We start from the raw sequence: 15,558 nt of genomic DNA, 5'->3' as shown, positions 1-15,558 counted from the left end.
AAATGGCAAGAAGTGAATTGGCATTGCTTATATATTGTTGTTGCCATATTTATGCACGCACGCACGCACGATATTAGTGACATCTAAACCTTTGACAAGGCCACCCATTGTGGGTGGTGAGAAAGAATTCTAGCGATATATATAATAAGTTCTCAAATAACAACCCATCGACACTAAAATGGCTGGTTTACTTTATATTTGCTATCAGGTGCTGATTGCTAACTTAACGACCCCTCCTTGACACGAGGTGGCCCTAAGATAATGCATTAATTTAATTGTGGGAATCGTTTCTTATGTTTTAGCTCACGTCTCCGAGATACATCAAGCTAAATTGTCGAAATATATGCTTGTTGTTCCAATAACTTGAAAACCTAGGCCCATTAATTAAGGGAAATATTGTCATTGCTGGAGAAACTGTCAAGTACATCAACTTATCAAGTCATAATACCTTGCTAATTGCTAAATGCATGTTCATTTAGGCTTTACAAATGGATTAAATTGAGCAGACCATGTAGGCAGCATCTGTAGATGATAAAACTAACAATACAAAAGTAACAGAGACGACAACCACGCACGCATCCACACCACGCAGGACAGGATTACACCCAGAAGGCAACACGGATATGATAAATTGAACAGTTTAGTGTCACATGGCTTACATCCAGAATGCCACAGGCTTTTCCAGGTGATCACAGTACTCCGTTGCTATTTTAGGCAGCCGATATGACCGAAGTCGGTGGTGCACTGTTCGCAAGTCCCCGTTCATGTCATACTTGAGAGAAAAGGTTGTTACCCGATACAGATAGCAAAGGCATTCAGGAAGCACCTCCTCCCAAACACCCCCCTTGCGATCATCTGTTGCGATGCACTGCACAAGGCAGAACTTGCTTCTGCCTCCAATGTACACGAGGGTGGCGCCAATGTGCTTCTCAGCAGGATCCACGCAGAAGAGCTTCTCCTTGCTAAGCTTGCAAGTCGGCGGGGGATGCCCATCAGTGGTGTTGGCGTCAGCGGATACAACCTCACAGGTGCATAGGTGGCCAAGGTTATCCGGCTGGCCGGAGAGCCCTACCCAAGCATTCAGTTCACAGTCGAAGTAGCCACGGCCTCTGAATGGCAGTCTCCATGCTCCATGGCGAGTCCACTGGGAGCACACAGTATCAAAGGTGAAAGTGGCAACCTCGGTATGCTTCTTGGTTTGGCCCTGGGTACTGAAGAAGATGGTTCGTCCATCAGGATGCACAGCATAAGAGACAGGGCAGTCATCGAATGGTGGCACCGGGAGCCCCCGCCATGTCCAGTCAATCTGAATGTAAGGGTGTGCAAACTTGGGTGGTGGAGGAGGAGGATCGAGCATCATGAAGCAGCTGTCGTCGATGAAGTAGAGGTTGTCACCTACCTGCACGAAGTCGGTGCAGCAGGGGTTGGGCTGCCCCTCCTGCCGAGGCCCGAAGGTGAGCGCCCGTGTGCGGACGTCGAACATGGGGATGGTGCCCCTGGGCGTGAGCTGAGTGGCCACGATCATGGTGCCAAAGGCCGCAAACAGACCAGAGTGAGCGCGTGGTGCCTCTAGGCGGAAGACCGCTGGTGGCAAGCGCAGCTCCGTCCCGGTCCTGCCGTCCGGGCCGTTGGCTTCGTCAACGTCGTCGGAATCCGAGTCCGACGACAAGTCTAACTTGCGGATGCTGTATCCCCTCTCCCAGTCATCCAAGACTAGGTAGAGGTGCTTCCGCCGCCGACTAGGAATCTTGGACGCACGGCCGCCGGCACGCTCATCGGCCGGCCGCTTCTTTGGCATCTTCTTGTCCGGTCTTATTCACCCAAGCCCTCAGATTAACGACCCCTCCTGCCTCTTATTATAGATCTCCGGAACCCTGTAATGCAATTCGTATTCGATGTAAATAGACACCATCAATTCCTAATTCCCTATCGGCCCCGATCTACAGCAATCTTGTTTTCGAGTCCACGTTCGAATCTGAATCGAGAAAGGAAAAGCGTCACTTTTACGCACTCCAAGTCGAAACAAGTCCACGGGCAAGCAAACCTCCATCACATCGAAACTGTGGCCGACCGATTCCGGGAGAGAGGGGGAAAGTATGGCGGCGTTAAGGGTGGTGGCCGGTGGGTCGCGGCGGCGGAGGGGAACGAAGTGCGACGTTTCGGTGGGAACTCCTTTATGCAACGAAGGCAAACATTTTTTGTTTTTTACGAGAGAGACGAAAGAGAGGCGAGGAAGGCAACCCTAGGCCGCGGTGACCTGGTGGGCTCTGCGTGCACGGTTTAGGCCCAGTTAAGCTCCGCTCTAGGCGGCCTAAGAATTTTGACCATGACCATGCCAATTGCCAAAAGAATTTTAGTTCGAGTCTAAATTTTGGCCAATGCCAAACTGCTGTCAAACTACAAATTCGTTCGATATTAGCTTCATAAGTAATTTTGTTGCAAAGGACCTACTCACTTTGGTTGCGGAAAAACCCCAAAGCGCGCATATGCCTATGCTATTCAACATATTTTCATAAAATGAGAGTTGTCAATGTGGTCTTTAGCGAGATTAGATACTTCTAAGATTATAATCTACATGTTTTTTTGCAGATTTCACAAATAAATTATTGATAAGAGCTTAAACATTGTTGCATAGTTTCGGTATTTGTGTAAAATAGTTCAGTGCAACACGACAAATAAGTCTAATGCAAGCACTTGAACAAAGCTTGACTCTCTAGCTTGGCCAGTGGTGACTCTACATCGGTGAAAATGGGTTGACTTCGTTAAGTATGTGCGCGTTCAGAGGTTTCGCAGAACGAATATAAGCACATCTTTTATTTTGAATAAATTTCCTTAATTCTTCATCAATTGGATTTTAGTTATCAAAGGCATGGATCCTACCAGTCCACGGAGATTATTGAAAATCTATTTATTGTTTCTGTTCTTGTCGACAATAATATTCTCTATTAAATCTCGGCTATCTAGCAAGGAATATCAACATTCTTAGTCTGTACATCTGCTCAAGGATTTGATGGCAACAAGTTGATCATATAGAATCTCCCATGCAAAAGATGGGTACTTATATACTCCCTCCATCCCATAATATAACTATGTTTAGATTTTTTTCAAAGTCAAACTCTTTTTCAACTTTAACTACAAATAGCAAAATAATTATACAGACTAATAACATAAAAATGGTGTTTGTAGATTTATTGGGAAACCAACTATTATAATATGTTACATTTTTATTTGAAATAAATTATTTTTAGAGATATTGTTGGTCAAAATTAAAAATAAAAGGATTTGACTTTGGAAAAAACTAAATGTAGCTATATTCTAGGAGGTGGGGGTACCGTTGTCTTGCGAAACTGGTACTTAAGGTACTTCATCCGTCCCAAATTGTACCTCATTTTGGCAAATCTAGATTCATAACTATTAGTATAACTATTAGTATGTATCTAGATATAGTATATATCTAGATGCATAGTAAAAACTAATATCTAGATATCAAAACCACTTGTTTGGAACGAAGGGAGTACTTGCTTTTGCTTTATGGCACTATCATTAACATAGATAATAGATTTTATTAGAAAACAAAGAAAGATACTAACATCATATCATCGTTGTCACTCCGAAACCAACCAAAGATGGTCTATTGGCACTTGCATTACCCTGACGCCAGTGCAACAGGATCATATCCCGACGCACGTCATATGTTTTAGGAGAGTAAAATATTTGTGTAGACGAAGATTGAATACTTCTCCCTCCGTTCCAAATTGTAGGTCGTTTTGATATTTTCTAGGTGTATAATGTTTGCTATGCATATAGATATAGTATATGTCTAGATGTATAATAATATCTATGAACATAAAAAATCTAAAACGACCTAAAATTTGAAACAGGGAGAGTAACATAGTAGTACAGTCAGCTGCATCTGCATGGACATGGAGACTCAGAATGCGATGAAGCCCTTTTTTTGGACAGGGCTGTCCAATTCAGGGCACGTTCAACAGTTTAGATAGTTGTTGTCTGCAAGTTAATGCCATGTTACATATAGACGATGAAACAGACAACTTGTACATTGGTCTGTCTGTTAGGTTACATGTAAACTATTTAATTCATCCATAGACACATAAATCAAATTGATCAAGTACAACTTGATCTTTGTAAACCCTTTTGTTGTTTGTATAAGATAATACATGGTGTATGTGGACTTAAATAAGACGCATGAATTTATGATAGAAACATGATAAGATTTAATCAAGACATGGTATGATTACTAATGCAATGTAATGGATCTTACAGTAACATCTCTTCACTACAGAAATATATGCCTTCCTTATCTATTCTCTCCCAGCATCGAACGGTGGGACAAATTTGAGACGAAGTACGTTGATCACAATGCACGGAGAAGATCAAACAAGTTTTCTTATTAAACTACACTACACGTACATACGGAGATCAGACAGGGGAGGCAGGAGCAGGATCCAGCAGAGTCGGAGGGAAGAGCACGGTCTCGGCGCATCTGGCGTGCAGCACCACCATCGCGGGGCGCCTTCGAGCTCGGGGAGCGCTGGTCCCAGCGGCGCGGCACCACGCGGTCCTCGTCGCCGCCTCGCCGGGACAGGAGTTCGCGGCGTTAGCCTGCGGTCGCGGTATTCCGGCGGCAGCTGGTGAGCGGGGAAGTCGATTTGGTGTGTGCGGAACTGATTTTGGCGCCATCCCGTCGATTTCGCGCGTGCTGCAAGCCCGCAGCTGATCCGAGCAAGGGTAATAATTTAGCCAGCTGCTAGCTATATACTCATGCCGTGTCACTTGAAGCCTTCATCAACAAGCACTCATATAACTATTAGGCAAGCTGATTTGATTGGTTCTATGAAAAAATAAGTATTTAAAACTTTGATATGCTAGGCCATTCCCAACGGAATTTTCATTCTTATTAAATGCAGTGCCATGTTAGCATTTTGATGATGTGGCGAAGAGTTAACGAAGAGAGAGGTGAAATGAGTTTCATGGGGATGAAACATGTCCGTGTGTTGTATATAGTGTTGGGTATATAGTGTTGGAAACAACGAATAATGAAATTGTGCAGTGTATGAAGCTATTTCAACTATGAATTGAATGATATTTTATATATGTGGCATTTTTGGAAACATAACCTGAAATGGCCATTGGACCCATGGTAATTAAGATACATCTTTGTGCCCATTTCGACAAACATTCAGACTTATTCCTCCACGACAAAAGAACTGTATTCTTAAATTTCTAAGGGAAAAGGTCAACAGGTCCTCGTATGGAAATGCATCTATAGTTTTTCGCTAGATTATTCTTTCCATGTGAGTGAAACAAGGCAAAAACCAGTAATACTAGTTCACGTAGTACTAATTGTATCGGTAATTTCTTACCAGTAAAGAATGAGAGTTGAAAAAGGATTCGAATAAAAATCGCAAGAAGCAACAGCACGAAAAGAATCAAAAGCTCAGGCGGAGGGGTGCGGCTTGTGCTAGCCTACTAGGCCCATTCTATGCAGCGGGAAAGCCTTTGCCGCTGTACCACGAGCAAGCGTAGCGGCCGCCGTGGCTGGCTTGGTGATGAGCAGCAGCGGGAGGCGCCGGCGGCGAAGTGAAGAGACGAAGGCGCGCCGTAGACGAAAGCAGCAAGGGGCGGCGGGGAAGACGCACGGGATCTGCAGCAAGAACGAAACGACGGCCGTAGCGCCCGCACCAGGCTGCAAGCAGGCGTGCTTGCCTCGTTGCGTGCGCTGCAGCGGGCGGTTGACGAAACGCCCGCTTCATTCTCTCTCTTCTTTTCTCACTCCTCCAGCTAGGATTTCGATGACATGGAACATGTTGGAGCCTGCTGAGTAGGACTTATTATACTTGCTCTAAATGCGCTATCGAGTTCTTCTCGGAGCACGAGTCCGTACAGTCGCTTCCCCTTCTCTCTCGTCCTTAATGACTGCCCACGTAGGACTGTTTTGCACATGTGGCGCTATGTAGTCAGGGGTTGTCTCACCGTTGTACAGGCGCTCAGAAGGGGACTGCGTGTCTTGATATCTATCTTGGTTTGATGGACTGGTCTCCTGAAGGGATTGCTTGCCGTTTTAATAAATGTGAGATGAAACGGGGTCTAGAACTGCGATTTACCACCACGAAATGGTTAGAGTGACTCAAACAAATTTCAGATATGGTAAACACTACGCATTGGGAGTGTGAATCCTTCATTCTAATCACATTGAACATAACAAAATTTTGATAAATGAAACTTTTAAAAAATAAGGAAAGAAGCAGCAGTGCTCATGCTATGGAGCAGAATTGCAACATGAAGCCTGCCTTTCATTCATCAAAATTGGGAGTGTGAATATCTATCTTGGTTTGATGGACTTGTCTCTGTTAGTTCAAGATTTTTCAGGTTATCCTGAAGGGACTGCATGGAGAGGAAACGGGGTCTAGAACTGCATCTCCCCTGCATCTCAAGAACTTTTCAGTGTTTCACTATCTACATGGACAACAGACAACAGGAACATCGTCAGCTCGTCAATGTACACTTTGCTATCGGAGATAGGTCATCTGGATAATTTCACACTGGTCATATATGAAATGACTGCATCTGCGATTTACCACCACGAAATGGTTAGTGACTAAAATAAATTCCAGATATGGTAAGCACTACGCATTGGGATTGTGAATCCTTCATTCTAATCACATTGAACATAACATAATTTTGATAGATGAAACTTTTTTTTAAAAAAAGGAAAGAAGCAGCAGTGCTGATGCTATGGAGCAGAATTGCAACATGAAAAAAAGGAAAGAAGCCTGCCTTTTATTCATCAAAATTTTTTATCTTGATAATGTTGGATATGCATGCCAATGAAGCAAAATAACAACTTGTTTAGACACCGTAAAGCGTCTGATGCTTGATGCTTCACATTCTAAATTCAGGAAGCTCTTGGTGGTACAGATACTATAAGCCATTAAGCTTAAAAAAACCAAAATATAGCTCCCATAAGAACCACATAAGATACAATAACCAATCCAGAACATCAAATCAAAATTTGAGCTAACAGGAAAAAAAAAATCTCAATCAGCTCAGCAAACACTGAAATATCACATAATCATATAGACAATTTCTTTTCTCCACATAGCTGTAAAGAAGTGCTGATGCTACACTGGATCTGCAATCAAAATGTGTGCCCTTATTACTATTGGGTATGCAGAGTGCAGACAATGAATGAACTACAATAGTGTTTTGATACACTAACAATTCCATTCTTCACTATCCCAATTCAGCAAGGGTTTGTACATTGTCCCAAAAAACAAAACTTAACTCCCTTAAGGCATAGGCATAAACTATTCAATAACCAGCCCAGAACCCAGAACGATAAACCAAGATTAGACTGACAGCAAACCCTCCCAAGCAGCTCAGTTATCATCCTCCTGTTCGCGAACCTCTGAAATGTCGACAATCTGCAGCCGCTCTTCCTCTGGAACCAAACACCAATTCGGTGACTGCACTGCCCTGAGCCACTTGAAGTCATCCACATTAGCCCAATTACCAGTCTCCTCCTCGAGCCCGGACTCCTTCAAATCCTCATCAATCCCATCATACTCCAAAGCATGTGGTGCAAACCTCACACCACTGCAATCCTCAATGATCGGCCTGCTCCTCACCCGCAGGTAGAAATCCGTCGCCTTCGCCTCATGAATCCTGATCTGGTGTGCTGCCATTACAAAAGTGCAACCTTCGACATCCTCTATGAGCACCGAGCCAAGAACAGCACCGACGAACACACGGCAATCTCTCAGCTTGTGGACATAAAGCGCCCGGCATGTGCCCTTGAGATAGACCTCGCAGGAAACCAAATCCGCGAGCGTGAAATCCCCATCCTTGTCGTTGGAGACTCGCAGATCCTTCACCAAGGTGGCGCCATTCCTGCCCCGGAACCCGAACCCTGGTAGGATCGCGTCAATACTGGGCTTCGGCTGCTCCGGAGGCGGCGGCTGTGGTTGTGGTACGGTGGCAGGATCTTGAGGCGGGTTCTTCGGGGCCCTGCTCTTGTTCCTGAACGAGAATGACTTCTTGGGCCGGATCTCAGAGGCAGCCGCCCTGTGTGCCGCGCGGAGGTCGGCGGCGGTGGCGAGGGCGGATCGCAGCTCGTAGGGGGGCAGCGCGTGGGACGACTCCGCGACGAGGCGGTCGAGGTCATCGATGGCGGCCGCGGCAGCGGCCAGGGAGGCGGCCGCGTCGCCTTCGGGCGAGGATGCACGACAGGCGGATAGCGCCGACTCCGCGGCGAGCTTGGCGGCGGCGAAGCGGGTGAGGAAGGCCTCGACGGGGGAGGCGCTGGTGGAGTCCGAGGAAGCGCCAGCGGCGGCGGAGGAGGAGGAGGATGAGCGCTTGGAGAGGCGCTCGAGCATGGCCAGGTGCTTGCGGTGGCCCCCGCCGCCGGCGGCCTTTGGCTGTTCGGGCTCCGGCTCCATCCCGCCGCCGGCGCTGGATGGCATCGGGGGGAACGGTGGGAGTGGAGTCAGTCGAGGGAAAGTAGACTCGAGTCTTCTTGTTCAGTACTCGTACTCCACACGAGCGTTCCCGGGCTCAGACAGGAAAAGCCCAGCATGGTTACTAGGGTAAGGCCCAGCTCTATGGACCCAGTAAAAGGCCTAGCTCCATAAAAAGGGCCCGGCTGTAATATTATTTTGGGCCATGTTTGACCGGGCTGCAGATTTGGGCATCGGAGACGTGGGCGAGGGGCAGCCACGTAGTCCTCCTCATCGTGGCCACGTCGCACGTTACCATGCCGCGTTGAAGCCTTCCTTGAAGGTTCAAGAGAGAGGGAGGGAAATACGTTTCCCGTTAAAGACTTTCTACCTTTTTCTCCCCATGAATTTCCTCTCACCTCGTCATCTTAGGGCTACTACCCCTAGAATTAAGCTATGTTTACACTTAGGAAACACACTGCTGCACCCGTTAATCCTTTGCTTGATGTAGCGACGTTGGCGTGAAATGTTGACGCAGCGGTCACCAGACTTTTCCTTTTCTTCTAACCCGACCTTGTGGAAGCAGTGTTGCACATGTGCAAAGAGAACATGCTTAACGCGTATGTTATTTTTATTTAGAGAAAAAGTAAGATATGCCCTTCTCTTTTGATGGAATGAAGTAGCTAGAACTAAGGGCCTATTTAGAAAGGGATGCTAAACTTTAGCACCCCACTTTTAGCACTTGATCTTCCAAACAAAGATGTTAAAAGGTGTGTGCTAAAGTTTAGCATCTCTATTTTCTTTAGCACATCCAAGAGTGCTAATGGGTGCTAAAAGTAGTCCCAAGCCCACCTTTTCCCCTGCTGCCCTCCTGCATCCCTCTCTCCCTCTCCCGCAGCGCGTGTCTCCCGTATCGCATCCGCCCCTCCCGCCGCCATCTCTTCCCGCTGGCCATCCATCCCGCCGCCATTCCCGTCCCGCCGCATACTCCTCCCGCCGATCCTCTCCTCCCCGCCACTGTCCTCCTCCGCCCGGCCACCGCCGCTTCCACCGGCCACGCCGCTGCCACATGGCCATGGGAAAGACCCGTGCCGCCGCAACCACAGGCGGCCGCGGGAAAACCTGACCCGCACTGCCACTACCCGCCGCTGCCGCAGGTGGCCGCGTCGGGAAGACCCGCGCCGCCACCACCTCATGGGCAACCGCCGGCCCGAGATCCGACCGGCGCCGCCTGCCGGGGAGCCGTAACTGGCGGCAGCACTGCGGAGTACCCTATCCTAGCGGTGCTGTTCAAGGAGATGGTCCGCGCGATGCTGAGCATCGGCGGCGGCGCGGCACCGATGGGGCTGGAGCCACCGGCGGCTATCGTGGGCCTACCGATGGAAGGGGAGAAGTGGCGGTAGCAGCAGATTCGGTAGCTGGAGGTGTACCTTCGGCGGATCGACCTGCTGTAGGACCAGGTGAGGGCGGCGTTGGAGGAGCTCACGTCTGCGCCGCACGCAGGCCGCATGAACACATGATTGCTCACCTCACTTCAACTTGAGCGCTCGCCGCCTTCGTGCAGATAGCATCGTCCATAAGAAAAGATCATTAAAGATTTGTCTAGGCTCGAGCAGCAGAGCACAAGAGTTTTCGTCTGTAATTTTGAAGGAAGAAGTTGAGGAGGGATAAAGGAGATGAGGGAAAGGAGGATATAATTGTCTTTTGCTACTAAAAGTGCTAAAGTTTACTATTCTATCCAAACATCTCAAGATGATAAAATTTAGCATTCCATTTGAGGGAGCACTGCACCAGATTTCCAAACAAGACCTCTAACTCTAATTCTAGGTCATAGGAATCCGTTGTTGAAGTCGTAGAGAACACACGTCCGCTGAAACTTGAACTTATGGAGGATTTTTTACTGCAATTATTTGAGTATCGCCCTCGAAGTCGAAGACATTATGGGAGAATTCCACGCCCGACGCGGTAAAATTTCCGCACGGCCTCCTTTTACCGCCCTCGGCCCTTCCCTTCAGAAAGTACTTCAAACCGCCGCACCCCCATTTATTTTTCTCCCTTTATTTATTATTTTCAACCCCCGCACCTTTTCATTCTCAGCTGCTCCTCCTCTTTCTCTCCTCTTCGCGACCCAGCCTGAAACGAAGGAACCCAACTCGAAAACGAAGGCGCCAAACCATTCCCCAAACGCGCCCCGCGCCCGCGCGACCAGCTCCGCCCCCCGGCCTCCCCCTCCGCCGTCGCCGCGTCCCTCAGCCGCCTCGCGCCCCGCGACGGCGGGGCCCCTCCCGCGCCGACGCCCCGCCGCCCCACGGGCGGCGTCGACGGCCGGTCCCCCCCGCCTCGCAAGGCCTCCTCCGTGCCGCGTCGAATCGAGGTGCGTGTCGGTGAGATCCGGGAACCCTAGTGCTCTTTTTGGTGTTCTTTCCTGTTTATTTGGGCTGGATTGTGCTGCGGGGAGCTGCGGCAATGCCCGGGGTTCGGGCGGGTGATGGCGCGGCGGTATCGCCGTGGTGGCGTGCGTGGCCGTTCTGCGAGATGGTCTAGAGGGGAATCGGAGATTGGGTTCTGGAGGTGTATCGATGAGGTGGGGTGCGCCGGCGAAAGGCACCGGGGATTGGGAATCCACTTGCGTGGGAACGAGAGTTTTGGGATTGGTGGGCTTTCTGGGTTCTCAGATTTCGGGCTGCCCTGCCCATTTTGTCAGGTTTAGGGTCCAGGACTGCTTGTAGGGTGGCTCGGTGTGACCCATGGTGGTGTTGCATTGAAGCACCAGATGCTGTCTACGCGTTGATGTGGGTAACAAAATGATTCACTTTTGGCATGCTGCTCTAATGCGTTGGGTTTACTTTTTTCTGCTAGAATTGTGTCTAGCTTAGATGTTACATTAAATTGCCTTTCTTGTGGGTACAAGAACAGAGTGTTAGATCCTGTCACTATGTACACTCTTGTTACTGTTCCTTAATCCTTACTCATTTCTGACCAGATGCTGTTGGCTGATTGCATTACTAATCAGCTTCTTTGAGTATTCAAGATTTAATTTTTCCATGCAAGAGCTTTACTAGAGTAATGAAAGTTGTAATTTGTTTTCTTGTGCAGGTTAGATCATAGGCCAAATGCCTCTCTTCAATAAGAAACCTTTCTCCTTACTGGAGCCCCCGAAGGACTTGGATTCGAAGGAGAAGGTGTTCCAAATTCGCTTCACAAAGGAGATATTCCGAGATTATCAGTATCCTCTTTGTATCACGCTGTTGCAAGCCAATTTGTTATTATTTGTCCAGAAGCATCGTTGCAAGTTGCAATACAAGATTTTGTGCCTTTTTGCATCTGCAGTGAAGTAATTTAGCAATGCTTGTATCCTTAACGACCCATCAGAGAATATCTGAAGAGGCTAAACCTCTATCGCCAAAGAGTTTGGACATGTAAGATGTCTGGAAAATCTAATTTAACTTTTGAAGAAGCTTTGGTGTCTGAACATAACTCAATGGAGAAGGCTCAAAATTTACCAACTGGGATGATGGCTTATGTTCTTCGGATGACTCAATACAGTAAGAAGATATTTCCTTATTTTGCCATGTCTCATGTGTCATGAGTCCTGAGTGTACATCTAAGTTTTTCTTTTGTTCCATCAACAAAACCTGTCTTTGTAATTTAGAAGTTTTAGTGGCACTGTGTAGATGCGATGACAAGTAAAAAATAGCTATTTCCATTCAATTGTACTGTATAGCTTCAAGTCATATGCTTGCAAGCTGCTAAACTGTGCGAATAATGGTCTGCTTGTCATTTACAAAGCATCTATGTTATTGCACTAATCATAATGGAAATGTATTTCATGTTACCTTTTGTTTCAGGCACTCTTGGCTTACATGATCTTATCAATAAGATATATGCTTGTTTGCTTGAAGAAGTATTTGAAGGAATAGAGTTGCATGCTAAAAAGGATGGTTCTGCGGTACCTTGCAAGATTATGAAGATTTTTTATTCTGATGGCACAAAGATGTGTGAAGTGGGTTGGATTCGTCGGAACAAGACTTTGATCAACACATCAGTTGTCAAAGCTGCGGATCTCTTCTACCGGAGGGCGCCTGTTAGCAGGAACACACTGAAGATTTTTATTAGAGATTCAACAACACAGACTACCCCATGGGTTATACATGAGAATCTCGCCAAAAAGTATGGCATACCTATGGATCCCCCTAAAGATTTAATGGTGAGCACCAAGCTTCTCACTTCTGTTTAGTTTGTTTCTCATGAATGTTACAGATTTATATAGTGCTAAACTTGTTTTCTTTCTCTAGCATAAGAAAGGAAGAAAAAGAAAAGAGAATGGAACTATTGAAGATGGGAGAAAAAAGATGAAGAAGGGTGATTCAACTGAACTCATACCACTTTTAGCAACTTTTTTAAAAAAAATTCTTCCAAGCTTCTAACAAGTGATTCTTGTGTGGTTGCCAGATGAAGGAGATGCACATGTCCCAATTAAGTATCCAATAGATGATCTGTTAGTAAGGCCCAATGCAGATGATCCGGCTCTATCTAAGAGACCTCCTCTTGCTACAGATTTTAGAGTGCCAAGGGGTTGTGTGGGAGATCTCCTTATGGTATGGGACTTCTGCTCATCTTTTGGGAGGGTTCTGAATCTGTCCCCATTTCCGCTAACAGATATGGAGAATGCAATTTGCCACAAAGAAAGCAATGTTCTTCTTGTGGAAATACATGCAGCTATGTTTCACTTGCTCATTAAGGACAAAGGTGACTATTTCAGTGTCCTGCAGCACAAGAAACGGAAGTTAAAGGTTCTCCCTTACACTTTTAAGATCAACCACACTCATCTCTCCATTGAATGTGCCCTCTCATCTTTTCGTTTTCCTTTCTGTGCATCCTTTGCAGGTAAGTTTAGTAACATGGGCTGAATATCTATGTGATTTCTTGGAAATGACAAAAATTGAAGAACTATCCAGTAACATTGCGACAGTAAGAAGGGGTTATTACGGTCTCATTGACACTGATATGAAACTTAAGATCCTCCGGGAACTAGTGGAAGAAGCTATTAAAACCTGTGCCATAAGGGAGATACTAATTGAGCGGGTGGACCAGAAACAAGCCCTTAATGCAACAAAAAGAGAGAGTACCAGAAAGGACAAAGAAGAGCAAAACTTGAACACTGAAATTGCCATGAATAATGAAGAGAACCAGACAGATGCTGTGCAAGATGGCAATGAGAGTGTAGATGAGCCGGCTAGAGGAAAAGAAGAAAAGGATAAGAGCAATGTTTCTCGAAGCAAGACAGAAGGCAAACGACATCTGGTGAGCACCTGACTCCTCAGGGTGTATTTGCATGTGCAGATGCACCTGTCTATGTGTTCTAGTCATATTTGATCTTAAGTGACAGTGGCTACCAATAGCCTTGCTGTTTTTCTTAATATATTGACACTTTGTCGTATTTGTAGGTATGGCATCTTGAGACGGAGATTGAGAAACTATCCATCCGTTCTAGCCCTCTTGGTAAAGACAGACACTACAATAGGTACTGTTTTTTCAGGCGTGAAGGAAGGCTTTTTGTTGAAAGTGCAGATTCCAGAGAATGGGGTTACTACAGCACTAAGGAAGAGGTGACTGCAATGCTCTGGTTTGAAATCTCTATGTTCAGCATCTGTGGCTGCTATAATAATAAGTTTTTTTTTCCTTTTTTTTGAAATGACAGCTTGATGCACTCATGGGTTCGTTGAATGTGAAAGGTATAAGGGAGAGAGCTCTGAAACGGCAGCTAGAGAAGTACTATAATAAGATAAGGTATGTGATCTCTAAGAACCTGACTGTTGATCAACTATCTGGCATTTGGGTATGGAGTTGTTGATTGTAGAAAGTGACTGACACTATACTCTTTCTTGATATGAACATTAGTACATTTGCCTTTGTAACCCCATATTGTGGTTCTTTAGATAAAACTTTTGTGACGCGTGATGTATTACTCAGTAACCGGCACATTTTGCCTATTGCATTTGCAGGCTTTGTATTCAGCTCACAAACCTCTTAGTTTATCTTCTTGATAGTGGAAGAATGTGGCCTTATACTCTCTATCTGTTCGGTTTTTATTTTCTGGTCAAATGATTTTCGCCGCTTCTGATTCTGTGCCGTCTTTCCTGCATTGCTTGATGCTAACCTGCAAGACTCATTTTTCACGGGCATAAGTCAGAAAGGCATAACAGCCTTGCTGTTTCACTATGTGCTGGCTAATTCTTTTCCTGGTCCATGTTACAGTAACACCCTGGAGAAGCGAACGAAAGAAATCGTGAACAAGATGTTACTTGAAGAGGGGGTGCTGCGCCGCTCCACGCGAGTCCGGGCTCAACCGAAGGACAACCCTTCCATGGCGTTCCTCAAGTACGTCAACAAATGGAAGGACAACTGAGCTGCTTCAAGCTGACAGTCTAGCTCAAAATAAGATGACAGTCTCTCTCGGTCGGTGGGAGAATTGAGCAACCCAGGTGATAGGGGTTGGCCGTACCGCCGTAGCAAGTTACTAAGTTATGTAGGTTTGCAATTCCCCGTGGCTGGTCAATCGAGTCCTCACTGGATCTGCCTTTTCTTTTTCTTTTCTTTTTTTTATTATATTTTGGACGTTGGTTCGCAAAAGGAAGCACCTTTTGTTTTTCTCCTTAACTGAACTGAGAGCATGTCTCAGCCAGATTTTACATGATGTGATGTAAACGTGATGCTGGCTGGAGCTTGATGCCTTCAAGCCTGTTTGCCCCCTTGCGGCCCTGGAGAAGTCTGCTGAGGCTTCGATTTGCGATGTTGGCGTGTTCATTTGTTGAGTAAAAAGCAGCTCCATCCAGTCTCCACGATGACTGTTCGGAGCTGTATGTGGCTGCAGCCATTTGTCTTGTCTCTTAAAAGCTTCAGTGTTTCTGCGTTTTTTTTTATAAGAAGAAAAGGAGATTTGTGTTTGTACGGTGCCTGTGCGATTTCAGAAAGGCCAAGCCATGGGTCGCCGCCTGGTTCGCTGGACGGGCCACGCCCAGCGCTGGAGGCTGGAGGCTCTGCCCCGTCCAGCGATCTCTGCAGCGGCCAGCGCGGCAACGTGGACGGACCGGCGTCCACA

The 15,558-nt window shown here is 46.6% G+C and overlaps 3 protein-coding genes across 4 annotated transcripts; 1 reads left to right on the top strand and 2 right to left on the bottom strand.

Moving 5' to 3' along the window:
- Positions 1 to 536: 536 nt before the first annotated feature.
- Positions 537 to 2,150, bottom strand: LOC117840726 (uncharacterized). Its single transcript, XM_072291058.1, has one exon. It carries the CDS (start codon positions 1,796 to 1,798, stop codon positions 656 to 658), a length of 1,143 nt encoding a protein of 380 aa, XP_072147159.1. The 5' UTR covers positions 1,799 to 2,150; the 3' UTR covers positions 537 to 655.
- A 4,935-nt stretch (positions 2,151 to 7,085) lies between these two features.
- LOC117866527 (tubulin-folding cofactor C) lies at positions 7,086 to 8,524 on the bottom strand. Its single transcript, XM_034750794.2, has one exon. It carries the CDS (start codon positions 8,481 to 8,483, stop codon positions 7,401 to 7,403), a length of 1,083 nt encoding a protein of 360 aa, XP_034606685.1. The 5' UTR covers positions 8,484 to 8,524; the 3' UTR covers positions 7,086 to 7,400.
- Positions 8,525 to 10,583: 2,059 nt separating this feature from the next.
- Positions 10,584 to 15,195, top strand: LOC117857770 (uncharacterized). 2 transcript variants are annotated; one of them, XM_034740630.2, is made up of 10 exons: positions 10,584 to 10,830; positions 11,553 to 11,682; positions 11,829 to 12,001; positions 12,305 to 12,663; positions 12,752 to 12,818; positions 12,909 to 13,249; positions 13,344 to 13,760; positions 13,904 to 14,065; positions 14,158 to 14,246; positions 14,715 to 15,195. In XM_034740630.2, the coding sequence occupies exons 2-10, from the start codon at positions 11,570 to 11,572 to the stop codon at positions 14,863 to 14,865; spliced, it is 1,872 nt and encodes a 623-aa protein (XP_034596521.1). In that variant the 5' UTR covers positions 10,584 to 10,830; positions 11,553 to 11,569; the 3' UTR covers positions 14,866 to 15,195. The 2 variants fall into 2 exon arrangements, with proteins under 2 accessions (XP_034596521.1, XP_034596527.1); XM_034740636.2 differs by having other exon boundaries at positions 10,584 to 10,840.
- Positions 15,196 to 15,558: the final 363 nt, after the last annotated feature.

This window comes from Setaria viridis, chromosome 1 (assembly GCF_005286985.2).
Source record: "Setaria viridis chromosome 1, Setaria_viridis_v4.0, whole genome shotgun sequence".
NCBI classification, from domain to species: Eukaryota; Viridiplantae; Streptophyta; class Magnoliopsida; order Poales; family Poaceae; genus Setaria; species Setaria viridis.
The sequence above is the reverse complement of the archived record's forward strand: the minus strand, read 5'-3'. Positions and strand labels throughout refer to the sequence as shown.